General features: G+C 41.1%; 1 protein-coding gene across 1 annotated transcript in view; it reads right to left on the bottom strand.

The window, feature by feature from the left end:
• Positions 1-3,168: 3,168 nt before the first annotated feature.
• igf2bp1 (insulin-like growth factor 2 mRNA binding protein 1) overlaps positions 3,169-26,977 on the bottom strand; it is a 44,871-nt gene continuing 21,062 nt past the window's right edge. Inside the window, exons 3-15 of the mRNA XM_039611212.1 lie at positions 17,222-17,270; positions 14,316-14,367; positions 11,737-11,800; positions 11,151-11,444; positions 10,706-10,840; positions 10,468-10,590; positions 10,164-10,299; positions 9,807-9,929; positions 9,580-9,696; positions 9,295-9,369; positions 9,054-9,185; positions 8,826-8,939; positions 3,169-8,059 (exon numbers count right to left, since the gene is read on the bottom strand). Of these exons, the coding sequence (XP_039467146.1) occupies positions 7,904-8,059; positions 8,826-8,939; positions 9,054-9,185; positions 9,295-9,369; positions 9,580-9,696; positions 9,807-9,929; positions 10,164-10,299; positions 10,468-10,590; positions 10,706-10,840; positions 11,151-11,444; positions 11,737-11,800; positions 14,316-14,367; positions 17,222-17,270 (1,570 nt within the window). The 3' untranslated portion in view covers positions 3,169-7,903. The remainder of the gene's footprint in view (positions 8,060-8,825; positions 8,940-9,053; positions 9,186-9,294; positions 9,370-9,579; positions 9,697-9,806; positions 9,930-10,163; positions 10,300-10,467; positions 10,591-10,705; positions 10,841-11,150; positions 11,445-11,736; positions 11,801-14,315; positions 14,368-17,221; positions 17,271-26,977) is intronic.

The following is a 26,977-nucleotide window of genomic DNA, read 5'->3' as shown; positions in this document are numbered from 1 at the left end:
TGTAATTACGTTCAACAACAAACTGAATTGTTATCACAAACTTAACATCAATCCTAATCGAAAAATACATAGCTGCTTCCACAAACTCGTGCCCTCTGCCTTCTTCAATACAGCAGAGACGGACACTGCTACTATGACTATTGTGTTTTATGTACATGGCTAGAAACCATGTACATATGTAGTACACAAGAGGCAGGTGTTTGCACGCCATTTTGAATCTACGCCTCCAGACTCAATTTATGAAGGATCATAAATAATAATAAATCACATTATTCCAGCCATTCCACTTATTTTGTGGTAATTACCTAACATTTTAAAGACACCCTGCACATCATACTGAGAAACTATTTTGAAAATTTCAACTTTGATTTTTTTTCCAAAATAGTAGTAATAGCAGTAAAATATTAATATAATAAACATGTAAATATTGTAAATAAATGTAATAAAAGTAAATTATAAAGTTATTTACAACCTTATAAACAGTCACTTGCACAATGACTAAAACTAGTCAACTGAATGAACAGTGGGCTGTGAGGTCAAAGGTTCTCAAAGATACTGTTTACTGGGGAAACCTGCAGTCAGCTGAGGCTGAAGAAGCCACTTGGAAGTCACATTTTTTAAAAGTACCTAAAGATGCAACTTAAAATTGGTTCTTTGCCAATTTCTTATGCCAATAGAAAATTTGAGTTAGGTGTCTTTTTTTATACTTGAATAGTTCATAGGTTGGTGTTCAGTGGACTAGCAAACAAACCTCAATGTCCAATGAAAAAGCAAACAATTTTGAGAATGCCTTGAAAACTACAGCTGAAGACCACTTAAGAAAAAAACACAAGAAATCACAATGGGTCCTTGAAATGTTTTATATTTTTTAAAATGGCTCAAGGCTTCTGTGCAGTTAAGTACAGCTGTACAAATCCTGAAAATCTCACCACAATAGACAAATCATTCATTGTCTTTGTATAATGTTTCAGATTTTGTGAAGGCCACACAAAAAGACAGAAAGCCAAGAAGGTCAGTTCTCTCGTCTTTTAATAACACATTCATATCTATGCTCTGTTTTGTTTACAAGGAGTTTAAAACAAGTGTTGATGACGACTAAAGGAATCAGGCAGGCAGAAGGTGAAAGTCCATATACTGTAAAGACCAACAGTGCCATCTGCTGGAAGGAGGGAAGACCTGACACTCCTGATGAGCGAGGAGTCGCCTCAGGCGGCGCAGTCAACAATGAGATGTGATTATTCTAGATCCAGCTCAGTACAGAGGTCCTCCATCCTTCCAGCTGCAGCTACATAGTCAGCTAAAACAACAGGTCCTTTTGCTTTTCATTGGAATTGAAAATAAATCATCAGTCGGCATAGAAGGTCCTTGCAGGGCACTAACTCATGTAGGCTTTTCACAGAGAGAAAGAAAATGCTAAATGCACCCAAACACAAGAGATTCAATCTGCTGTCATAAAGAAGAGAGAAAAATGTAAAATTCAACCAAAAGAATATTTTGAAGTTAAAGAAAGCTTAATGAAACAAACTACATAAGATGCAAATTGAATAAAGAAATCTCTTATGCTGGGTTGTTACAGAAGAAAATTAAAAATTGGTGGCAAGTGTTTCCATCTCCCAATTTCCTTAATATTCCATTTCAAATACAAGTCAGAATGCAGAAAGAAAACAAAATCATCTTTGGAAGAAGTACTTTTTTTTCCTTTAATAGACTATCCACTACAGTATATGGAGATGCCACTACCCAGTTATTTATTTACCTATATTTCTTTCAAATGACTTTTTTTTTTGTTTTTTTGTATTTTGTGTCCTTTTTCCAAAAAAAAAAAAAAAATTACCATTTATCTATTTTTTTCCTTTTCCTAAGAGGTAGATCAACAAAATAATTACATGGTTATAGGTGTTGTGCCCCTTGATTCGGGAGGTGAGCAGCAGGGCAGAGCTGAGGGAGGGTTATGAGTAATTTTAGTGTGTGGTCAGAGCGAGACGAGCGGAAGAAATTAAGTTTGTGTTAAGCTGTGATGTGAAGTAGGGTTAGTGAGTAGCATCGGTAGCTTTGAGCAGTTTAACTGAAACACCTTTCCCAGGTAAAAAAGTTGACGCCTTGCTATGACTGGCTCACTTCCTCCCTACGCATGAAGAAAATCTTCATCCCGTCTAGCCCATGTCGCCCTGCATCACAATGTGTCCATAGAGTGTGTGTGTGTGTGTGTGTGTGTGTGTGTGTGTGTGTGTGTGTGTGTGTGTGTGTGTGTGTGTGTGTGTGTGTGTGTGTGTGTGTGTGTGTGTGTTTTCTCTTTTTTTTATTCATGTATTTTTTATTTTATTTTATTTTTTTGCATTTACTTTTACAGTCCCACCTCTAAGCTGAAGAGGTACAATTGCAAAAAAACTGAAAAATAAATTAATAAAGTCCAAGAATGGGGAAAAAGAACGGGGGGGGGGGGGGTACTAAAACACTGTCACTTTGTTGTCTGACTCACTCTTACATTTTTTCTTTGTACAAACCAACAAGGGACAATCTTCTAGCTGAGTTTGCTTGTGTTTTGAGGTAGCGTTCCTAGTTATGTGTCAAGAGGTTTGTTAGTTAGTTAGTTTGTTTGTTTGTTTGTTTGTTTGTTTGTTTGTGTTTCCTTCTCGGGAAAGGAGTCCCTCTGTCAGATTCTGTTTCTGAATTGTCAAAGCCCCATTCCTGCTGATGCACAGAGGGGTAAGAGGTGGGGAGGTGTTAGGGACACAACATGGAGGAGTTTGTGCTGTTTTATAACAAACTCTGCCCATCCTGGAGTCAGTGTGTGTATGTGCGCAAGTCTGTGTGTGTGTGTTTGTGTGCATGTGTGTCTTTTGTCTGGTTTTCGATCAGGTAAGATAAGTTTACTTAAGTCGGAATTTCCTTTCAGTCGGAAAGGGCCAATACCAGTCAGGATCTGTTTTGCCAGTTTACTGTGTGTGCTTCTCATCAGTGCTGACCATGTTCTAAAGCAGCGGTCCCCAACCCCCGGGCCTCGGACCGGTACCGGTCCGTGAGCCGTTTGGTACCGGGCCGCGAGAGTTGAGGCTCAGGTGTGAAATGTATGGTTTTCAGGGTTTTTATCGGTTTTCAGCGTTATTTTTTATCGTTAACTCGGTTTTCCTGGGTCTTTTCACGTGTGTTATGAATAAATCTTCTTTTTTTCGGTACCGGTACTAGTTTTATTTTGTTGTATTTATCCGTGACACCTTAAAGGCCGGTCCGCGAAAATATTGTCGGCCATAAACCGGTCCGTGGCGCAAAAAAGGTTGGGGACCGCTGTTCTAAAGCATGCGGGGTTTAAAGTACGACAGCCATAACTCAGCCAAGAATCATCACCAGGAGCATTTTAGCTTCTTTCAGCTCACAGTTTTCGTTTTTTGGCCCACAGCGTCAACTTTGTGATCGTGTAGAAACAAAAGCAAAATTCTGGCTCTGGTAAGTTGTGAAAATATGTGACTTTGGAACCAATATTAGGGCTGAATCTGTTATAGGTTACAAAATGACATCAGTGACTAATTCATACAAGCCACATGAGGTTTCACCATCTACTTGCTCAAGAGACGGGGAAAGATGGTGCAAACAGCTAAACCTTCTCCCAGAAGTCATAACAATAACAGGGACTGTTATGAATATTAGACTTATGAGAGGAAGTTTTTTGATGCCCCAAATAACTGTTTGTCAGTAGGTTTGCCTTTCTTCTTGGAGCTCTATATTAAAGTGAAATGAAACCAGTGGGGAAACGTTGTCAAACAATGGTCAGCCATAATAAGCACACAAGCAAAAAGGTAAACATGTCTGAAACGCTCGTATGGTCCTTTAAACAATGTTAGAAACCGTGTCGGTTTTAACTCAAATGTTAGCGTGCTGGCAATGATACTGATGTTTTTATACCACGTGGCACCTCTCACTACCAAACTCTGTCCACTAGCTGATACAACTTATTAGCTCAATCACTCAAATTGCAATTTAAAAAAAAAAAAAAAAAAACAGAACAGAGAGGAAAACCAGATGAAAATGAAGAAATAAATGATTTTTGTCTCTGTCTCCAGCTGCAATTTGTGTGAGCCATTCTTTCTACATTCTTACTTACAGAGCGGGCGTGGCGAGCAGCACGGGCGCACCTCGGTTTAAACTGTACTGTCATCTCTGTAACGAGACAAGAAGGGTTCAGGTGAAACTTCACCTGACTTCTAAAATATTTCAAGTCCTTCTCAGCGAGCTCATTTGCTTAACGTGGCTCTATACTGCATTTTGGACTCCGCCCCTTCCTGTTTGTTTGGCACAGTCATTGTGACATACTGAGCTACATGTTAGTACTTCGTCTCATTAAGTAGCAGTAGATTTCTGCATTAAAAAAGCTAAACAATAAGATGGGGTGAAATTCAACTATTTTCCAATAAAGACTCAGAGTGTGGATTCTGGGAAAAATAAAAAATAAAAAGTTTTTGAACAGAAGCGAGCAAAACGAACACAATGGAGACCAGCGCAAGAGAGGGCAAGGGACCCTTACATTCCCGCCCACTCCAAAATCACTCTTCTACCAGAGGACAGAAGAGCAACGACAAAGCATGAAAACGTGGTGTGAAGAGCAAGAAAGGAGAATACTCTGACTCCTCCCCTCACCCTCCACTGTTTTTGTTTTTTTAGATTTGCATCAGATGTTCTCAGTTGTTTCCGTTGTTTGCTGAAATGTTTAATCGATTAGTGCAACAGTACGTCCCCAGATGTCACTTCCAAACAAAGCTTGCTGTACTAAATAAGAATGAAAAATAAAAAATGTCGTTCTAACCACTCCAAAAGCCCGCAGGCTGAGGGATGAATCCTGAATAGCATCTTGGTGGTTGTGAACGGAGCGCTGTGATTTAGAAAGAGGTGGAAACTTAACAGAGTCGAGCTGTGACGTTAGCGCCTCTGGGCAAAAATACAAGCGCAGACAAGGTGGAATAGATTTTTCCCTGTTTGTTGATGAGCTGGTGGGGTAGCCGATTAAGCTTGTACCAAGCACAGGTAAGACATTAAAAAGACAGTTATTTGGCAGTGTCCTTCGGCAACTTGGCTAAGCGCAACCTTTCTGTCTGATGGTTCTTTCCCACTTTAATTTTTAAGGTTTTTTTCTCCAAAAGTACAAAAGGTTAGAGATCACATTTCGAACATGTTATGTACAGGTTAGAATCTTATCCCAGCTGCGTTGCTGTAGCTCCCATCTTTTTCCTCTAAAAGATTTGTGGATTTTCTCCACTGGGTTCTCATCCTACTTTTATCTGCTTATTTTTTCCTTAACCACATCACCCAACCACATCCCCTGACTTTAAAAAAAGGAACATTTAAAACCAGCGAACACAGACGCGCCTGCATTCACACATACACACACAACAAGCACACGTGTAGCCAACAGGGAGCATCTGAGGTGGCACGGTCGGTGCACAGGTAATAAATATTCACATTCAGAGAAGTCAGAGCTAGTTCCTGTGTGTAAGTAGAACACCCGACATAGTACAGCTACTCTGTAGGTGGACCGCTAATATTTAAATTCCCAACCTCCAGGTGAGAAAGGTCTCATTTTCATATGCCAATATTGCAGGTCTGTAAAGCCGTCTCATAATGTTTGGCGCTTCGTGGCAATGTCGTCAAAATAAGATGAGGAGAGGAGGGTATTTCAGGGCACACGGTAGGCCAGAAGCCACAGGAACGGGGTATGACACAAAGGTTAACCGATTACCCCGGTGGCGAGCTTGGTCACCATGTGCACTTGAGGATCCTCTCTCGAGTTAAACACAACTCCCTTTTGGCCATCTCTGTTTCAGACTACAGAGGCTCCACGCACAAGTCAGGAAGACAGAGCATGTTTCCCCCGAAAAGATGGAAAAATGGGACCCGTTTCTTCTCTACACCAGCAGACCGATCTCTCTCCACTTAGGAAAAAAGAAAACAGCATCTTTGTCATCCTGAACTCATTCAACCATCACACCAGAAAACACAAAAAAAGGAAAAAAAACTACCAAAGCCATAACTCAATACCTAAAAAGAAAAAAAAACAAACTTTTTCTTAAAAAAATAAAAAAATATTCAGGACTCTCAGCAATTTTTTTCCTATTATATAGAAGACCAGCAAGCAAAAAAAAAAAAAAAAGAATACTGAGGTAACTTTACCCTGAGGTAGGTTTTTTCTTTTTCATTTCTTCTCTAATCTGTTCTAATCTTGGCGAGAGCGTCCAAGCATCGACCCCGCCCCTCATTATCATACGCAGGCAGGGTCTGGAGGCTCCGCCCACAGGCCTTCAGCAGACAGGGAGAGAGAACGAGGAAGCTGCTCCCTTTCGTAACGATATTACCATTGCTGAGCTCAAGGCAAGGAGTTTTGGAAGACTTTGCTTTTTGTGCTTGACCAAGGTCAGCCTCGGACTGCCTTCATCACTGCAGACATTAAAGGCATTTTTATTTAAGAGAACAAAAAGAACGCAGGGATGGCTGAAGCACCCCACTCTCCGTCTGAGACTGACCTCGACTTTCTGCACAACGTAATGAGCAGAATGTCTGTCGCTGACACACTTACTCATACTTGTTAAGCAAAGCCTCACACCTGCCGTCAATACATTCACACCAGGGGCCGGGCTAACTCACATATCATATATATATAATATATATAAAATATGCCGTTTGGGGTGCAGGCCGCTCGCCAGCGAGCACAGCTGCTGGCAGCTGTTTGGTTTTTGTTTTTGTTTTTTTAGTCTAACACGTGAGCTAAGCCGCTGCAATATAACTGCAGGACCAGCTGCGACCTCCACTCCCATTACTGTCTCTTGCTGCGCCTTCCGCCACATAGCTAAACATGGAAGGGCATCTTCAGTGCCTCCCCAGCCCCCAGCCTTATTGTAGGCTAAATGATGCTACACAGTACAGGCAAGGGACTAAGTAAAATAGAGAAGACGTCCTCGATTTTTTTTTTTTTTTTAAAGAGAAAGGCAAGGCGGCCAGGCGCAGCTTTTTTTTTTTTTTTTTTTTTTTACATTTACATGAAGATTATATATTTACAACCTCATATTTTCTCTTTTTTCCTTCTAATCTCTCTACTATCCTGAAAGGTTTTAAAAGAGCAGTGTTAACATCTGCGGCCCCTCTTCTGCGCTCTCATTTGGCCAATAGGTTAGGGGCGGGCGAGGCCGGTGCCAAACCCCGCACCTATCCTCCTGTGCCACTACAGCAGTTCCCCTGTTCCTTCTCCCAGCTCCGCCTCACTGCATTCTATTAATAATAGCTCTGAATAAAACATTTCTATACATATATCTCTATGTTAAAAAAAAAACCACCTTTAAAATATAGGACTGACTGCAGATGGTTGGAGAGGTCTCTTGGAGGCGATAGGACAAGAGGGCACCTGCTAGTGTGCCTGGGAAATGCAGATCTGCTATAAATCGGAACCCACCATAACGTTGTTTCATCCATACATGGAGAATAAAGTCGGCCATGTTGTTTCGACTTATCTGGGTGGGATCCCATAAAGTTAGAGCAGATGAGGAGCTGGCTGCAGCCATACCGAGGCACACTAGGAGGAAACTAGACCCTCTCTCTCTCTCCCTCCATGTTCCTCCTTACCTTCATCCCACCATCCTCACTCAGTTTCTCTTCTGGCCTGGAAACTGGTCTCTGTTCTGTTTCTTTTTTCTTAATCCTCTTTTTATTATTTGTTTCATCTTTTTGATTTCATTCGTCTTTGTTCTTTGTCTTTCTCTGTGATTATTGGGCGTACTCTCTCCCTCTTTATATCTCTCCCTGTCTCTCGCTGGGTCCGTGTGTCGCTCTCATGTATCCGTCCGTCTATCCGGTCGTGCATTTGTCTGTCTGTCCTTCCGTCAGGCAGGGGGCCCGCGGCATGTGAGAAGGGTGCAGGGACCCCTCACTTCCTGCGTGGCTGGTGGTCCTGAGTCAGTCCCTGCGTAGGTCTGCCCATCTCTGTGAAGCCCGGCGAGTGAGGGCCAGGGCTCATGCCAACTCCACCTTTCTGCGTCTGTTTGACCTGGGTCAGAATGTCTCTGATCTTTCTCTGGGCCAGCTAGGAGACAGAGCAGAGTTGAGAAGATGAGCTGCATGAGTTATGCCTTTTTTCCCCCGCTGCAGGGAGACAAAGTTAGCAACACGTTGTTAAATATAGCAGACAAAACTGCGACTTCAGAGTTTGGTCAATTTTAGGTTTTTAGAAGGCATCAAGAAAAAGTTCAAGTACACAAAAATGATATTTTAGACAATCAAGGATGACAAGAAGATGAACTTTCTGTGCATCAGCAGCATGAAAACCAAACTGGGTTACATATGCACTATTAAAATGAATCAATGTTAGCACAGATACTTAACCTCACACCCGCATTAGCTACTCATAAATGCTAACATCTTTTTGTTAGCTAAGCTAACATAGCTTAGCATAGCGAGCATACAGTATTGAATAAAATAAATATGACTAAGCCATGAATGTGTTATAATGTATGGGGTGTTAAATACGCAGCAGGGCACTGAGTAACCATTAGCACCACCTAGATGTGAGTTCAAATTTCAACCAATCAGAGAGGTTTTTTCTTCTTCTTTTTTTTCCATCATTGCTAATTAGAAGTGGTCACTGAATTTGTCTCACACTCACACTTTTTGGATTATGAGAGTCAAAGAAAAATCCCTGCAAACAAAAACTGACACATAATTATGTGTCAAAACAAAATGACCCATTACAAAGGTCATTTTAACAGTAGTGATACTTCATAGCTTATAACCATAGAACAGTTTGTTGAAAACATGATATATGAGCACATTATGAAACAGTAAAGGTGTACCTGGCTAGCATAGAAATGCCCATTGATCTTGACGATGACCTGGTCGTTTTCATCAGGTGTCTGTTCTCTGGGAACCACCACCTCAGCTGCTGTCAGGTTTTGCAGCTCGTTCACCTGGAGACATGAGACTTGGTTAGTGAGGCAGCAACAGTCCTCACTTGAAGCACTCTGGTGTGCAGAATATATTACTACTGGAAGTACAACAAGGTATATGGTTTTGTGGCTTACCGTCTTGCCTCCCTTGCCAATCACTCTTCCTGCAGCAGCAGCTGCCATCTTGATGTGAGTCTCAAGTTTGACCTCTTCCTTTGGCCCAAAGAAGTTCTCTTCCTTCAGTTTGCCATAGATTCTGCCCTGAGCCTGGAGGAGAGGGCAAACAAAAGAAGGTTAACAGTTTCCAACAGCAAGTTGTTCCACCAACCAGGGATGTTATGTCAAACAAAAGAGGTGAATGACTGTCAGTGATTACCTTAAACTGAGCCTCAGGGGGTCCTGTCACAATCACCATCCTCATTTTGGAGTCTGGAGATTCAGCTGGTGCGATCTGAAGGAGATACAAGAAATACATTATTAAAATCTCAGTGTTTGGTTTGATCAAATCTAACTAGAAGTGTAAATGCTCTGTAGTCCTCAGCATCTAGCAGTATTTGGAAAAGGAAATATTAGTATTTTCAAAATACTTTGCTGCAAATGCAAACAAAGTATTTTTCCCCTGAAAAGTGTTTAAAAGATGCATCAGAGTCTATCAACACACCTTAATGGAGGCTCCAGCAAAGCGGCTCAGCTGTTTGATGTGCTGTCCTTTCTTTCCAATGATTGCTCCCACCGCCTGTGCTGGGATGTAAACATGGACCGTCTCCTGTTCTGGAGCCTGAAAAAAAAAAACAAAGCCAAGAAAATCCCATTAAATAAATGGCAACAGTCTTTTAAAAAGAAAAAAGAAAGAAAACTATAATCAGCTGATCTCTCAGGTAATCTTACCCCAAAGCAGCCATAGGGGGTGCCACCAACTGCATTTCCAGGCGGTGGGGGGGGCATATTGGAGGAAGAAGGGAAAAGGCCCAGAGCACCCAGGTTAAGGCCAGGGATCAGATGTGTCTGTTGCTGAAGAGAAGGACAGTGTAGGTAAGAAACCGCAAGGACAGTTACAATAGGTGGGCTGGTTCTAGTGTTGAACCAACACAAAGAAAAAAAGAACATATCTCGTACTTGTGCTGTACTACTGACATTATTTGAATACGATTCAAACAGTCTCGCCATCATATTGCAATCATAAGTTCGCTGTGTTCAAAGTCTGTTGCTGCGCTCCCCTCCAGTTTTCTGTGCGCGTGCACTCACATTCATCGCTGCGATGTCGTTCTCGTAAGCCTCTCTGACCTTCTTCATGATCTCCACCTCAGCCTGACAGCAGGCTTCGATGGAGCCTTTAACTGTGATGGTTCTCTCTGGATTATACAGCGTCAGGTCCTGGAGACTGCACACAGAGACGGCACACGGCAAGGTGTTACTCACTGATGTGGCTCAACTAGAAATGTTATCCGCTCATGGGTGAGCTGCAGTGAGGTGTCTTTCTATGCTTTAAATTAACAAATCATTCACCTCAGCTAATACACAACCACAAATTGGTGTGTGTATGTCTTACGGGGAAATGGTGATCTTGGTATCCGTGTCCTGCTCAATTTTCTTCAGGTTGCGTCCCTCTTTCCCAATCAGCCGGCCAACAAAGTTGTTGTGAGCCATGATCTTCAGAGGGACCTCATCAGCACTGCAAGTGGAACCCACTGTTATTTTCATGCTTGCTGCTACAGAGAACTCATCAGCTCCAGGATCAGTTTTACTGCATCAGGTTGTTACCGTGCTGGATCACTACGATAACTTACGTCTTAGTGTCTTTGGCCTCCTGGTGCATAATGTCCAGGATCATGCGACAGGCTGCTGAGCAGCCCTCAGGGGTAGAGTGAATGCTGATGGGCTTCTCAGCAGCACCCGCATTCTCCTTGCGGTGGACATCAATCCTGCAGCAACAGAAAGAAATACACACATGGAATTTTGTATCTCCATTCTGACACAGGGAATAAACTCAAAAGGAGAGTTTTAAAATATAAAAAAGCATTTTTTTAAAAAAAAGAACCAGACTATCTAGATACAGTTATGAAAGCAGATTTTTCTTTCTAGGAACAATAAATATCAAATTTTTATATTTGAGCATTTAAAGGCATAAATTTAATCTGGAGTGTTCATATCAGAATGCTGTGATCCATCAAACTATCATATCATATACATCATACATTAAGTGTGAAATAAACACATCACACTGTTACCCACTTGCTCTGTGTCTGCTTTGTGATGTTACGAATGGTGGCTCCTTCCTTGCCAATGATTGCGCCGACGTACTGTGTGGGCACCAGCAGTCTCAGAGGGATGTCGGCATGTGGAGGTTTGGAGGGCATCCCAGAATTCGGGGACCCACCGCGGGGCCCGCCCCGGGGCCCGTAGCCAGGTCGCCGGCCATTATCAGGCCCCCGCTGGCCTCCCTCCAGTTCAGAGGTTTCATCGGGGATGTAGGAGACACGCAGGGCATTGTTTTCAAACTGGTATCCGTTCAGCTTCTGGATGGCTCTGAGGACCCAGCACAGCAGCAGTAGGTCATACGATACACTTTTTTTCATTAGAAGTATTTGATTATCGACACAGCACATTTTTAAGAGGTCTCCGCAATAAACATATATATATAATACATAATTAATTAGAGCATAACAACAGACTCTTTGGAGGTAGATATTGCAATAAATGCTACACAAAGTCATGATTCAACTTTTCACACACCTCAGCGGTTTGGTATACACAAAATGGAGCAAAATTCAAAAGACTGTGGAAACAACAAGAGACAGAAAAATATTAAGCAACTTACTGCCTGGCTTGTTCCCGGGTTGCATAGGTAACATTAACCACTGCGGTCTCACTATCTGTGTTGACTGAAAGAAAGAAAAGAGGAAGACTGAATACATTGTAACTTGTAACACAGTGTCCTGCTGCAGAAACAACACAACATCCTCACTAACTGACTGATGTGTGTGACACATTAGTGCACGCGTGCTTTTCTCATCAAAAACTACTTTTTCAAGTGTATTCAGTGAGATATTTATTGCTTTATTACTGGTGGACATGGGTGATTACAAGCTCCTAGGTCAACATGGATATTTATCATTGGTAGAACCATACTTTTTGCACTAGCCTAACTGCATTTAAACAGGCAAGTTTGGCCACTTACAATGTGATTGTACAAAAAACATTACATAAAGGGGTGAAAACACACATTAATCAGTCATTTATTCCTAGTTATTTAGCATCTGGTGTTCTGGAAAGTTTACTTAAGCAATCCTGAGTGTTCTCTCTAAGGCAGGGTTTAACAAAATCTGTGGCCTGCACACTCGAATACACCGAAAGCCCAAAGTGTGAAAATGTGCTTTGACCTACAACTACTTTTAGTGTATTTAAAAGTAGAATAGGCGACAGAGCCTTCAGTTTTCAGGCCCCTCATCTGTGGAACCAGCTTCCAGTGATACATTAACTATTTCTTCTTCAGTCACCTTTCTCACTCACTATGTGGTAATAGACCTCTCTGCACTGAATCACACTTGTTATTAATCTCTGTCTCTCTTCCACAGCACGTTTTTAATCCTGTCTTCCTTCTCTCACCCCAACCGGTCGCAGCAGATGCCACCACCCCCCCCACCCCGAGCCTGGTTCTGTTGGAGGTTTCTTCCTGTTAAAGGGGAGTTTTTCCTTCCCACTGTTGCCAAAGTGCTTGCTCATAGTGTATGATATGATTGTTGGGTTTTTCTCTGTAGTGTTATTGTAGGGTCTACCTTAGAATACAGTATAAGGCACCTTGAGGCAACTGTTGTTGTGATTTAGTGTTGTATAAATAAATAAAATTTATACACTTCATATATTGCTCCAGCTCATGTAAAACACAGAAACATACACCATCTCTGCTAATCTGGCAGCTACAGGAAGGTTCTTTGTGTTTTGCTACTACATTTAAAAAGCACATCACAGAGAGTTATGTTTCTCTTTAAAAACAACTAAACACCAAAATGGTTTAGAAGACATGCCGCTGAACCCTTTTTGTGTACTGTGACTGAATGACTAAATCCCAGATATGCTTTCTAAAGCATGAATATTGGCAGCCACAGTCATTTGTGAACTTTTGGAATAACTTGAGTATCTCTCATCTTAAACGGTGGAAATAACAAGCATCCAAAAAAAGTGTCTGCAGTGAGTACAGGTGAAACTGTGCATCACTAATACATAGGTTAATGTTTTCAATCAATATTAGCTTAACCACGTTGTTTTTGGCTGTAACTGTAAGTTACTGTAGATGAAGATCAGAATATATGTTACCAGCAGCTAATGCAGAAAGAGTTGCTGTGTTTTTTCCTTCCATCGTATACTCTAAAGTTTATGGATCAATAGCATGCTGTCTGGTCCAGGCTCAAATTGAATCAGTGATTAATATCCACAGTTAGCCAGTCGGTTATATGATACTGCCAGCATTTTCTACTTCTGTCCCATGGAGTACCTCAACAGTGACGTTCCTGCTAGCTCTACTTGTTCTCACTAATGTCTGAGGAACTGATGGCTTGCAATGATAAAAAAAAAAAAAACTAAATAAATAAATAAATAATAACAATAACAATAATAATAATATATGTGATAGTGTGCTTGAAAATCAGGGAGCAGGGGTTTAATCTGTGTGAAAGGTGTTAACTGGACTTCTAAAAAAAAAGCTTTCCTCTTTGTCCACTTTTTAAACAATTGAAGCAAAGACTTGATTAATTATAATAATCAAGTGATCATTAATAATAACCTACTACTTTGATCAAATCACTGGTTTTCACGCCGCAAAACTGAACGCTATCATCTAAAATGTGACAAATCTGAATTAATCAAATATCTTTTGAACATTGGATCATTAATTGAACGCCCTGCGCTTTAGTAAAAACCTTTAAAAGATAATAGTAATTATTCATTTGATTAATTGATGGTGAAAATATAAAATAAATGTAACTGAACCAGTGGGTTTAAGATGAGGACCAAGTGAAAATATCTTGTGGATCCACGGTGCAGTGCTGAACACGTTTCATCATTGGTTTGAGATTAGGAGCTACTGTAAAGTCTAAACTCTGCTTTGACACCAGGTCAAAGAATTGTGCCAAATCAAATCTGCTAATATGCTGCAGAAACCTCTTTGCCAAAAGGTTTTTGGTGGTTAACTTTCTCCACAAACTCGCTCAGCTGATCTGCAGTTACCAATGTGCTGCCACTAGGTGTCAGCAAAGCGTTATGCTGTCCAACTATAGCGCACAAGGAGAAGTTGGCAATTTCACTGCCAGATATTTTCATATAATGACACATGTGGGAGAGAAAAGCAATAAGTAAAAAGTACTAACATAAAAATGTGCTTCAAGTTTATTGAGATCTCACCTTGTTCACAGTTTTCTACGGTTCCACACTGGCCCAAGAGTCCATCCAGCACCTGATGGACAGACGGAGAGAAGGGAACACCATCAGACAGTGGAAAATACCAGCAAACCATTTTAGGGAAATCCAAGACAATGTCATTCAATTAAAAAATGCTTTTGTTAGCACAAATTATTTGACAAACATATGTGTAGAGTAATATTAGACACTGGTGTGCATTCACTTAAGTAAGATATTTCATGATTTATGTGTTTGTTGACAGGTCTGCAGGAAATATTCCAACATCCTGGACTTGACCTTATATCAAACCACCTAAAGAGTCAGCTCAGAAGCAAAAGACACAATAAATGAGGAATTACACCACTCAGCTGGTCAATCTTTGACAATGAAATGACTTTAATCAAGATAAATTTAGCAGAAAAAGACTGAGAGAGAAATAAAATGAGGCTGCTGGACAATCAGTTACAAATGTTAAATATGTAAATATAACCTCAGATCACACCAGTCATAATTGATGAGATTTAAAAGCAAACCCAAAACTCAGATCTTACTTTAGAATAAAATAAAATAAAATACAATGAAAATAAAATAAAAAGAGTCATCATGACTCCCCAACTCCACCCCAAAGACAGACATTCACATATTTACACAAACTTAAAGCTCTAAATTTACCAGGATAAATCTGGATTGTTTTATTTTTCCCCTTTGAAAATTTTCAACTTAATAATAATAATAATAATACATTTTATTTGAGGGCGCCTTTCAGAAACCCAAGGTCACCTTACAAAAAACACAATTAATAAAAGGAAAAGTAGTCATAAAATACATAAAATAAGTTAAAATTACAAAACAGAGCGTGACAACAGATAAAATCAGCATTAAAGCGAATAAGCCAGTTTAAACAGATGTGTTTTGAGCTGTGTCTTAAATACGGAGAGGGAGTCTATATTTCTTAGTGCAGGGGGAAGAGAGTTCCAGAGCCGGGGAGCAGAGCGACTGAAAGCTCTGTTTCCCATAGTAATAAGGTGTGAGGACGGAACAGTAAGATGAATAGCAGATGATGATCTGAGAGGGGCGGAAACAGTGGTGATATGGAGCAGGTCACACAAATATGAAGGAGCAGATTTATGGATACACTTGTATGTAAGAAGTAAGATTTTAAAATTTATCCTGGCTTCTATGGGCAACCAGTGAAGCTGCTGAAGAACTGGGGTAATATGAGCACTTAACGGAGTACGGGTTATGATCCGAGCTGCAGAATTTTGAAGAAGTTGGAGTTTATGAAGGGACCTTTTAGGGAGACCAAATAGGAGGGAATTACAGTAATCAATACGGGATGTAATAAGACTATGGACAAGGATGGCAGCAGCATGAGGGGTAAGGAAGGGACGGAGTCGGTTAATATTACGTAAATGGAAGTAAGCAGACCGGGTTATGTAATTAATGTGAGACTGGAATGAAAGAGTATTATCAAGTATGACACCCAAACTCTTAACCTGGGGGGAGGGAAGGGTGGGAGAATTTTCAGTGTAAATGGAAAAGCTGTGGGATTTGGTTAAGATAGATGGTGTACCGACAAGTAAAACTTCAGTTTTATTACTGTTAAGTTTGAGGAAATTGGAGGACTTAAATGTATTAACAGCAAACTATTCAACCCAACATATTTACTGAACTTTCATTATTTTACATTCATACATAGATGATGATGTCGTGAATGCCTGACCCCCAAAATCTTTTATTCTGACGTTAAATCATGTGCACCTGTAAATTCTGGATGTTCATTAAGGTTTATTTAAAGCACGTTTCAGTCAGCTTTGCATTGAGACGTTGCCCTCACGTGGACAAAGGCAGAAGTCTGGCACACATATGCACATGCACACACGGAGCCACTCCCACAGCCGCTCGCTTGCCAGAAGAGGCAGACGGGTGTGCCACGCCTTCACAAAAACAATGAAAGTGCACAGAGCTACACACCAAATGTAGGGAACATGGTGATCCTTCCACATTCCATTCTTCTGTAGTCAGTCATGTTTGATGAATCAACAGATTTAAAGCCTAAAGGGGGAAGAAAGGTCTGTAGTTTTGTCCTAAAAGTGCCTTCTGCACTCTTCTTTCTATTCCATTTCTGTTGCATTATATTATTAAATTTTCTTCTTTTTTTTTAAATCTTCCCCTCTCACCCCTGCGGGCAGTCTATCCTTCAAGCTAGGGTCTCTACCAGAGGCCTGGGAGCCTGAGGGTTCTGCACAGTATCTTAGCTGTTCCTAGGACTGCGCTCTTCTGCACAGAGATCTCGGATGTTGTTCCTGGGATCTCCAGGAGCCACTCGCCTAGCTCATCCTATTCATGTAGCATTCCAACAGCGCCCTAGTTTCGTCTGTTTCCCACCGACGCTGTCTTGCTCCAGTAGCCCAGTTCTCATCAGGGTGTCCTGGTTCCTCAACACCTGATGCAGACGTTGTTAATCTGGGCATGTCTGAGGTAGGCTTGGTTAGCATGGGGGGAGTCTAGCCTAGGACTCTTACTTGATACAGACGCCCCAGTTTCAATTTTTTTTCTCCCCCATTCACTTCAAACGTTTTTTTTTGTTTAGCTTTAGTTAACTCTAATAAACTTGGTTCCTAGTTTACCCTCATTATAGACCTGGGTTTTCTGTCTGGCACCTTTGCCCTGTGTTGAAGCGCCATTAACACACAAAACAATAACAAAATACAAACATCACTTTTGTTTAAAATCCCTGCTCAATGCAGCCAAGCTGGCTTGTTTCACTTTTACCTGGGCAACAGTTTACACATATGCAAGCAAGGTATTTGTAATATGATGTGGCCATCTGAAGTCTCAGTCATAAAATTGGTACGTTATAATCCTTAAAAAAAAAAAAAAAAAAAAAAAGGGAAATGGGAACTAACCTCCCACTGCAGGTGAGGTGGAATGTTTCTGATCTGGAGTTTCCTGGTTCTGTGGAAGGAAGAAGAGGAGGATTTAAGGAAATATTAAAGCTTTGCAAACGGAAAGAAGCAATTAAAACCTTCAAGAGAATGAAATACTGCTTATGATGTTTAAAAAGGACGTGTGTGTGTGTGTGTGTGTGTGTGTGTGTGTGTGTGTGTGTGTGTGTGTGTGTGTGTGTGTGTGTGTGTGTGTGTGTGTAACTCAGAGATACAAGAGAGTGACAGGAAGAAGCAGCTACTGAATGAAGCCAGAGCGTGTCCTGAGTGACAAACAGGTGATGAAAGCAAGATAGCCTTTTGGTCCAACACTAAACCAAAACAGTGCACCAACCTTCTTTGCTATTATTAGTTCAGATGAAAAAGTTTATATTACTTAGAAACAAGCCCTGTGAGCTACAGATCTAAAGATGCACATTTGCTGTTCAAGCAGTGAACAGTTAGGTTTCTCTACAACAGACTGGTGACCTGTCCAGCGTGTACCCTGCCTCCTGCCCTGGGACTCCAGTGAACTATGATGATAGCCACTATCCACAACTTGGAACAGTGGTAAACCTTCCCAGGAATAACAGGCCAGCCAAAATGATTCCAAGTCTGCATCAATGTCTCATGCACACATCAGTGGATGGAGTTTCACAATAAGTCAAACCAAGTATTTTGAAACTACTGCCAACGATATTTTACAACACTGGAAAATTATGCCAGGACAAGACAGCATTGGTAAAACTAAAGGAACACCATCTCCAGCGGATAAAGCAAGTTTGCAGCTAACAAACATGGTAATTTCACTGAAATACTAATTACAGTGAAGGTTTCCATTCTGCAACCGTTTAGTTTTTCATCAATGACTTAATACTGACTCTGTAAACTTAAAACTCACCTTTAACCCTACATGCTATTTTCAAAACAAAGCTTTTTGAATCGTCTCTATCTGAACATGTCAGACTCGAGCTAGCCAGTTGGCAAATTCTCTGCATTTCTCATATAGATCTGTCCTATATCACCTCGACATGTTGCCCATAAGGTGCTGATATTACTCTGCCATCTGTACTGCCATCTCTCTGAACTTAGATAACATGCTTGTTCTTGGCTAGCATGATGGATCCTGATTCTAGTGTGACTCGCAAAATATCTGTTTTTTTTTTCCCTTCTTGCTTAGATATATGTACTTCCTCAAATACATTATAACCCCATCCAACTGCCATAGGCAAACATTGGCGCTCTAGTTGCTGAAGAGTAGTAAACCAGGATCTTGCCACACCACCCACACACAACGAGAGAACCATAGTCCGACACATTTTTTCCCCCCTCTAATAAACCCATTTGTATCAGCTTTTTTAAATGTGTGAACAGATCTGGTTTTCCTGCCCACATCTCTTTTTTTAACCAGTTTACCAGTGGATAGATTTCCACAGGCATGAACCTTCCTCATTTTCATCCTTACTCCAGACTACTCTATCTGCTACATCTTTCACTTTTAATGAAGCCGTTTATATTGAAGAATCATGCTAGTGGCATCTTTTAATGTTAGCCAAATAAAATAACCATTCTAAATAACTTAAAAACCTTTAGCCAATCATTCTTCCATCTTTACCGTCTTTAAGAACCATGCACTCCACCCAACTGAGCATCAATAGCTTTAAATAGCCAACCCCCATACTAAACGCCAGCCTAACCCCCCAGGAGGCTGGAGCACAGATGAATAGTCTTTTGTACATATAGAATACCTGACATCCTCCATCCATACTCCATTCCCCCCACCTCACCAAAAAAGAAAGAAAACCCTTTTGATCCTCGATGAGTGCTTTTTGGACAGACCTGTCCAAATGTTACATGTTTAAATACCACCGACTACACCAAAGTTCAACTTTATCAACACATTAGCTCCTCATTATCCTTTCCGATGTCATTCCAACCCATCACCCCCGCAGACAAATATATCCCAACCCCCCATCAGGCCACGGTCACTGAACCTGTTTGACCTCTGGCGTCACCACCTGCCAACCAACAGCCTACACCATTGGCTGAAACCATGGCAACAAGTTAAGAATGGGCGGGAAAAGAAGATGGATGGGTGGGCGGATGGACAGCACAACAAAATGCTTCACATTTACTTATGTGCTACATTGCTCATCTGTTATATCTTTTCAGTTTTAAGTATCACCTTTTTTACTTACATGTGGGTTTGCCTGCCTTTGACATATCTGTTCAGCTGCTTCACAAAATTAAGACGTTATTCTCTATAATATATGTTTTGTCATTAGACATAGGAGTGTCAAGTGTCAAACTGCACAGCTTAAAATAAACATAAATTAACGAAAAAAGAAAGAAATCTGCTTTGAGACGTTCACCCCCGGGTCCGCGTTGATACGCAAAGATGGAAACCCATTGTCAATGCAGCTTGAAAATGCCCAAGGTTGAATATAAAAACTGAAGGTGATGAGGTTCCCTCAGCTGTGAAGGCATTAAATCCATGCTCTGCTCTAGTCCCCAGCAGGACAATGGAGCAAAGAGAAAGACAAGAAGAAAGGAAAGAAGCCAAAAGAATGAAAAGTGAGGTCCTCAAGGAGGTGGTGGAGGAGAGGAGAGAGGAAAAAGTCTTTGCTCTAGGAGGGGGAGTCAAAGGCCGAGGGTCAGAGCTCTTCAGATTAGCCTCCAATACCACAGTGAGGCAGGTCTGTGGGTGTAAACGTGACGTCCTAAACTTTCACAGCAAAAAGTACAACAGGAACTCAATAACGATCCCGTTCTTGGATCCTTCTATGTCCCCCAAATGTCATCATGTCCACCATCAAGGCAGCTATACACAAAATAGTTCCAACGCCTGTTCAGAGCTTCACTAATGATGTGAGAAGTATGCTGCTGGTTACAAGGCTACAAAGGGGAAACAAGTCGTCACAAAAGTACCTTTACTGCTGCTTTACTCACTAAATAGATTGGGACCTTTCTGAACTCTTAACTGGGCATACTGCTAATAGATCGTTACAGTCAGCTGATCAGATACTTCTGGTACCATGAAGCAGACGACAGCAGAGGAGACTGGGCCTTCTCCCTCTTCAATCTAGGACCTCACCAACATTTCACATCTCCAAAACCACTTGAAGACACATCTTTAGTCTCTGATGTATACATGTAGTATTTCTAGCATTACACTCACTAGTTCATGAGACACATGAAAACATCAGTGTTTTAAGAGGAAAACGTTACTTAAACAAAAATGCATTTTTGTAATAATTCAGTCTACTTTTAGTTTGTTTTGCTTACGGAGACTCTCGTGCCATAACGAAACCATGAGTTAACCACGAATAAATTTATTGGTTGTTTCACTCTCTATGAATAAGGCAAAGCATTTCCTGTTAACATCAGAAATCATCCAATTGGTTTTAGTTATGCTTAATGAACAAAGTTTTAGAGAAGCTGTGTGTAATGGCACTGCAAGCAGCAGTGTTTCTTTTAATTTCATTTCTGAAATAAAGAGAGGCTCAGAGCTGAAAAATCAATGAAAACTGTCCCCAGCAGTCGAGTAGCACAAAACGCACATACATGTAATAACACACACAATCTAACATGGCAGCATTCAAAGCCACAAAGTGTAAAGTCACCCACAGTCAGGGCTGTGATGTGTGGATGCATGTGTTTTACAGTGCTTTACTGCTCCCAGTGGGACTTTTCAGTGACACAAAAAACATGTTTGACAGGTTTCACTGCCATCTCTTCCAGCAGAACAAATAAAACCCAGATGACATGCGCTACTATTTTTATTTACTGAATAAACATTTATATTAATGAGACATATTTGGAGAGTCTTAGGTGTAAAGAGAAAGGATACATGGTCAAAGACAGAAGATTTTCAGCATGTGGCGTTCAGAATGGTTTCTTGTCAGATCAAATCAAACACAGTTTGTTATCTGCAGACTTTAACCAAACCTTAAAATATTAAGATGATGCAGCTGGATTGACCTCAGTCAAACAAATACTCCCAGTAATGGGAAAACAACATGCATACAAATGGTGCCACAAGTGCTCATCAATACATCTCAAAGTTTTTTTATCTGCACTTTTATTATTGAGCATTAACTGCTTTCTGCAGAGTCTCAAGTGACCTCACCTACAATCACTCTACTAAACCACAGTGACAAATGAGCCGAACAGGCTCAATAAACAAATCGAAAGACGCGAGTGTGGCTTAAAGAAGCTTCTAGGAAAATTATGATTGTTTAAAATAAAACAGCCAAATTATAAAAACTGGAACATCTTTGCACTTTATTTAGCCAATAACAACACTCACGGCTTTGTTTTTACCTTTCATTATTAGCGACCACGGTGGCAAACTTTCACAGAACTAAACATTTATTTTTTTGTGTCTAAACAAGCGTGACTCTTTTTCCAGAGAGAGATATGCTGTAATTAAGCTAACTAGCTGTAGCCTTATTGCACAAAATAAATCTCTTTATCCTACTCTCCCCTTGGAAAATAAAAATATGTGACTGAATTAATTTTTTTGGCTAGGTGTGCAACTACTGATTGGCAAAGCCCATGAACACAATTTGAGACCATTGTGTAGAGAGAAGCCATTACCTGCTTCCATTACAAAACCCTCAACCCTCAAATATCCCCTAGCAAGAAGCAAAGCTGGTTGCTGGCACAAGAGCACAGAAGTGCAGGGGGTTAATATTTTATAAGAGCTATCTGGCCGGCTTAAAATTGCAGATGAATATTTTATTGCTAACGGTGAAGAGTGAGAGGATGATGGCAACCAAACACCATGGCCCAATCTGCCCAACAACTTTGTCACCGGCCAAAGACCCATCATCCAGTCCCACCTGTACATCCGTCAGTTAGATGGACACCATCCTTTCTCTGCCCGGTTACCCTTCAAAGACAGTGTTCCTCAAAGCGCTGAGGTTAAATAGACACAGAATGACCATCGATGGTCAGGTCAGATAAAGAAACGCTTTTCTGGTCCGCTACAGGTGGATCGGCGTTTGAATTTAAAAATCTGGTTCATCATAAATTCCTTTAACCACAATAACTTCACAGACTGCAATGAGAAAACCGTCACAGTGGGCTATTTTCACTCTTTATTAAGCAAACAAGTGGTGCCTCCTTATGAACAGCCTACATATTTTTCCAGAACTTTTCGAGCAATATGCCAAAGCCAGTAGAATGAAAGTCTGCTCTCCGGGAAATCTCATTTGCCTCACTGTGGGTGTGGAAAACCAGGCCCAGGTGTGTCTCATCCTTTTCTTCCATACGTATTCCCACTCCTTTCTACATCTCTGTATGGTTTCTCCTTCCTCCATGCCCTGGAGTTTTCCCCTTACAGCCTTTCCCCTGGAGTGGCTGGAGTGACAGTTTCAGTAGAAGTAACTTGAGATGCATGAGAGCTTTAAATAGACAGCACAAACCGGAGGAGGAAGGAGGAAACTGAGCAAGAGGTGGTGGGAATAGGGGTGAGGGAGGAAAAGAATGGGTGGGTGGTGCAATGTAAGGAGAATAAAGCCGTAGCCTGTCCGTGCTAGATAGAAGAGACAAGTGAAGCACATCAGTCAATGGAAAGGATCGTCACCTACCAGCTGGAAATATGTGTTAATGCACAGGTGTGGAAAAGAACTGTTAAAGAAAAGGAGGGAACATTTCCTAAAGAGTAAATCCACGTGGAATTACAGAAGGCAGAAAACCGCATGCTCTCAATGGGTTCATGATGTCTGGCAATTTAACTGTGTGTAAACAAAAGGTTAGTTACTGATTTTGTTGTCCAAATAAGCAAACCCACGATTAGTAACACTCCCCATCTTCAGCATATTTGGAAGCTGATTCCAGTCTGAGCCAGTCTGTTACATCTGTGAACTTCTCTTCCTGTAAAATACCAATTCAGCATTTTTTTTCTAAAAAATAAAAAACAAACAATATTGTGCAAAATTAAACACAGACCTGGAGAAAGAGGGAAACCGTCAGGGAGAGGGTTGTCCTGTCATTACTGTCACCATTTCTCGATTTGCCTGGATTTATAGGGGAAAGGCTGTTTCCCTCACCGACAGCACTCTCATTGGTCCATCAACACCTAATTCCACAACTTAAATATAAGTCCAGCACAAGCTTTGTGGAGGAAGCTGGCAGTTCAACAGCTACATGCGAAGGCACTAAGGTACACAACATGTGTGTTACTCATAAATATCCCCGACTTATAATAACAGAGTTGTTAACTTGGGTAAATTAATATGCAAAAAATAATAATAATACCATTTATTTCCTACTTTTATTTCTTTATTCCGTTTTACATTTTTCACATACTCATGGGACAAGAACAGAATAAAAGAGAAAAAACTGAAAAACAGTTGCTGATTCACTGTCTGTGAGAACTTTGAATTTAACGTGGCTGTAATGTTGGCGAGAGAGGCCTCAGTTTGGGAATTCCTTTAGGTTAAAGGGGGGGAGGGTGTAGCAGTAGGCTACGGGTCAAAGTTCAGGCTCTGTTCGCCACTGTGACCCCGCCCGCTGCTCGTGCGGTAGGTCTCCATTTTGGAGAGGCGAGGGTCTCCATTTTGAGAAGTTGGAATTGTGCCTCGCTGTTTAGGTGGGCCGTTTGTATTTTAGGTTTACAGGCACAGCTTCCACCTCAGGGTTACGCCTGTGACACTGTTACCGTGGAAAAACTTACCAGATCAGACTTTTTTAATTATTTGACATTCAACGTGTGCCGCTTATAAAGGCCTGATTCAGCCTCTGTGAAAACCAGTAAACCCGTTACGCTTAAAATAATCCCTGCGTTTAACATTCGTCTAAATTTGTATTTAAAATAATATTATTAATAATAATCATATGAGCTATTGGTGTTTCAGCACCTTCACCAGCTCTCCCCTCTGCGCCTCCGCCCCTCCTCCTCTTCTCGCCATTTTGTGTTCCTATAGCCGTGTCATGTAACCATTACACCAGGCGGAGGAACTGCGGCCCCACGGCAAAGCAGTGGAGTTAACCTATAGTAGGAAATGCAGTCTGCGCAGTGATACGAGCGGGATCAGGGAGTGATCCTCGCGTGTTACACTGTTGCACAGTTTATCAGAAAGCGGTGACCTATTGATAAACGGGAGACGAGGCCGGTGACTGAGGTGCTCCTTATGTTCAGATTGTAAGGTCACATGTTTGTGCTCCATTCCTGCTGATTGTAATAAAGTCTCCACGGATAACCCGCGACGTGGAGACAAAACACACTTGGCGTTGTTGTCGAGTTAGAGAGCTTTACGGTCCGCTCTAAAATGGTATCCAGCATAAACACAGGTGTTATAAAGCCAGGTTTGCGGCTTCAATAGAAAAGCATATTCCTTCCTTGTATGTCCCCCTCTCCCTCACACACACACACACACACACACACACAATACTATAGACTGCATACATGTGAGAGCCAGTCATCGGCCATGTTGACCAGGCAACGCCCATTTACTACAATGAATGTGCAGTCACATGACAGTGGAGAGCACATACAGCACATGAGAGGAGGAGGGCGAGGAGCCCACATACGCCATTACATGAACATGGGATCATGCAGGCGATGCGTTGGGTTGTGGGCTTCTTCATAAGAGATGTTTTATCTCACAGCTACCACCATAACAGTTGATTCATAGTCCTGTTATAAGCTTTACAGTTGAGTAATATTTCAAACACGGCTGTGGTGTTCCCAACAACAAGAGAGTGCAATTCACCCCTTTAACTGTCACACATCCCTCCGCGAGCGCGCCTTACTCTCAGTCTCCGCATACTGTCAGAGATAACTCCGCCACGAAATGTTTACGGGAACTAATATGCAGACCAGGAGTGCGTGCGGGACTGATCTCGTCTTAATCACCTGAACAAATGAATTCACTGTGAGCGCGCGCGAACGCTGCTTCCCCTCCACGCGCAGCCTGTGTAGTGGGGTGACATGAACGCGCATGTCCATTCATAAAGTGCTTAAAAACTACTCTGAAGTTACTCCAGCGGCGCGAGGGAGGAGGGGGCTAACAGCCTTCGAGTGTGTGCCACGAGTGCTCGCGGCTGATATAGCAGACACGTTTGGGGGGTTGTTGTGCGGGTTTGTGGTCGCGAGGGGGGGGACGAAAAGTGTCGGCTTCTGTTTGCTTTTTGCAACCGACAGCAACGATTAAACTCCACGCCGAGTAAAGGTTATAGAGGGGTTTTTAAAAGGTCCTGAATGGACGCTTCGAGTTTAACACTTCAAAGAACGAGCCGCTGTATGACCGCATCTCTACCTTTTTTTTGTTTGTTTTTTCGTAGCTCAACCGACAAGGCTGTGATGCGGCTGAAAACAGATTAATGTCACGTAGAGCCACGTTCTCGGGTTTAATTTGAACACATAAGGAAAAACTCTGACTGTCTCTCAATAAAATGACAATATTAAATTACTGTAACATGGCGAGTGTTTTCTCTGCTACTGTAGGGTCTTTACAATATAAAGCGCCTTGAGGTGACTGTAGTTGTGATATATGAGTGAAATGGAATAGAACTCAATTGAGAACCGCCATGTTAACTTGTCAGGCCTCATAACGTGTATTTTAATGACAGGAGACGGTCGGGAAAATATTGAAAGATTTGAGAAAGGTTCTTGGACTACTTAAAGACATTTAACTCCAACAAAAATCTTGGTTAAAGAATCAAGAAGAATATTACCATCTAAATCCAATTACTACATTTTTATGATTTTTTCTGTAGCTTTATTTCTTGAAAAAAAAAATAACAGGGAAATATTTTTACTGTGAAATGTTTCCAGTTACTTTACGTTTTATAACAAATGTGATGCAAAACAGTCAGAAGGAAAAAAGGAATAATCAAGATTCCCTGCAGAGAAGTGAACAAAATGAGAGAAAGGCCTGCCTATTTTTCACCTGCAAACAGCAAACAAACAGTTTTAATGTCACTCACAAACTGGTTTTAGGAACGGGGTTTTTTTGGTTCATGTTGGATTCCCTCACCTGTACAAAATAAACAATATGAGCTGATAATGTACCATAGAAAGCCAAGTTTACATTATTTTAAAGGACAAAGTTGAAATGTCTAAAACTAGGGCACACTTCTGTCAACCAGGGATAACAAATACCAAAATCTACTATTAGAATTTAAGGATTAACTTTGCTCTTTACATATTTATTTTAAACTTGTCAAATGTGAACAATTGGTTTATGATTAAAAAAAAAAGAGAGAAATATTTAAGGTGGAATTTCAGGGAAAGCTGAAAATGGGACGCATGAATCTGAAGCAAAGAAATTAAATACTTTGAGGAAAAATTGTGTTATAATCTTTCAGAAGAGTAAATCTTAGTACTTCATAAAGACAGATTCTTTCTTCATAATATGTCTCTCAACAAAAATACAGAGTCCAGCCTATTCATCCTGTCACAGTCAGCAGGGAACTAAAGAAAAATGCCATCAACTTATTTTTAACATAGCAGCTTTCTATACTGTGGAAACATACAGTCAGAAATTGTGCAGAAAAAAATAAGTGAAAGCGACACATGATTGTTTGATTTGTTACATTGGTTTAATGTTCAGCTGTGAAGGTAAAGCACCGTCGCGTGAAAGCTTCAGGATTCAGTTTTTTTCAACAGCATTAATCTTCTGTTATAAAATAATGAAACGAGAGTGCGTCTGTGCATTTAGGAACTTTAACAAGCTTCCAGATTTTACTCTCTCAACAGACTTTTATCGAGTCATTTGTGCAACTGTG

The sequence above is a fragment of the Oreochromis aureus genome, linkage group 4, assembly GCF_013358895.1.
Source record: "Oreochromis aureus strain Israel breed Guangdong linkage group 4, ZZ_aureus, whole genome shotgun sequence".
NCBI lineage: Eukaryota > Metazoa > Chordata > Actinopteri > Cichliformes > Cichlidae > Oreochromis > Oreochromis aureus.
Note: the sequence above shows the minus strand (reverse complement) of the source record. Positions and strands in the feature narration are given on the sequence as shown.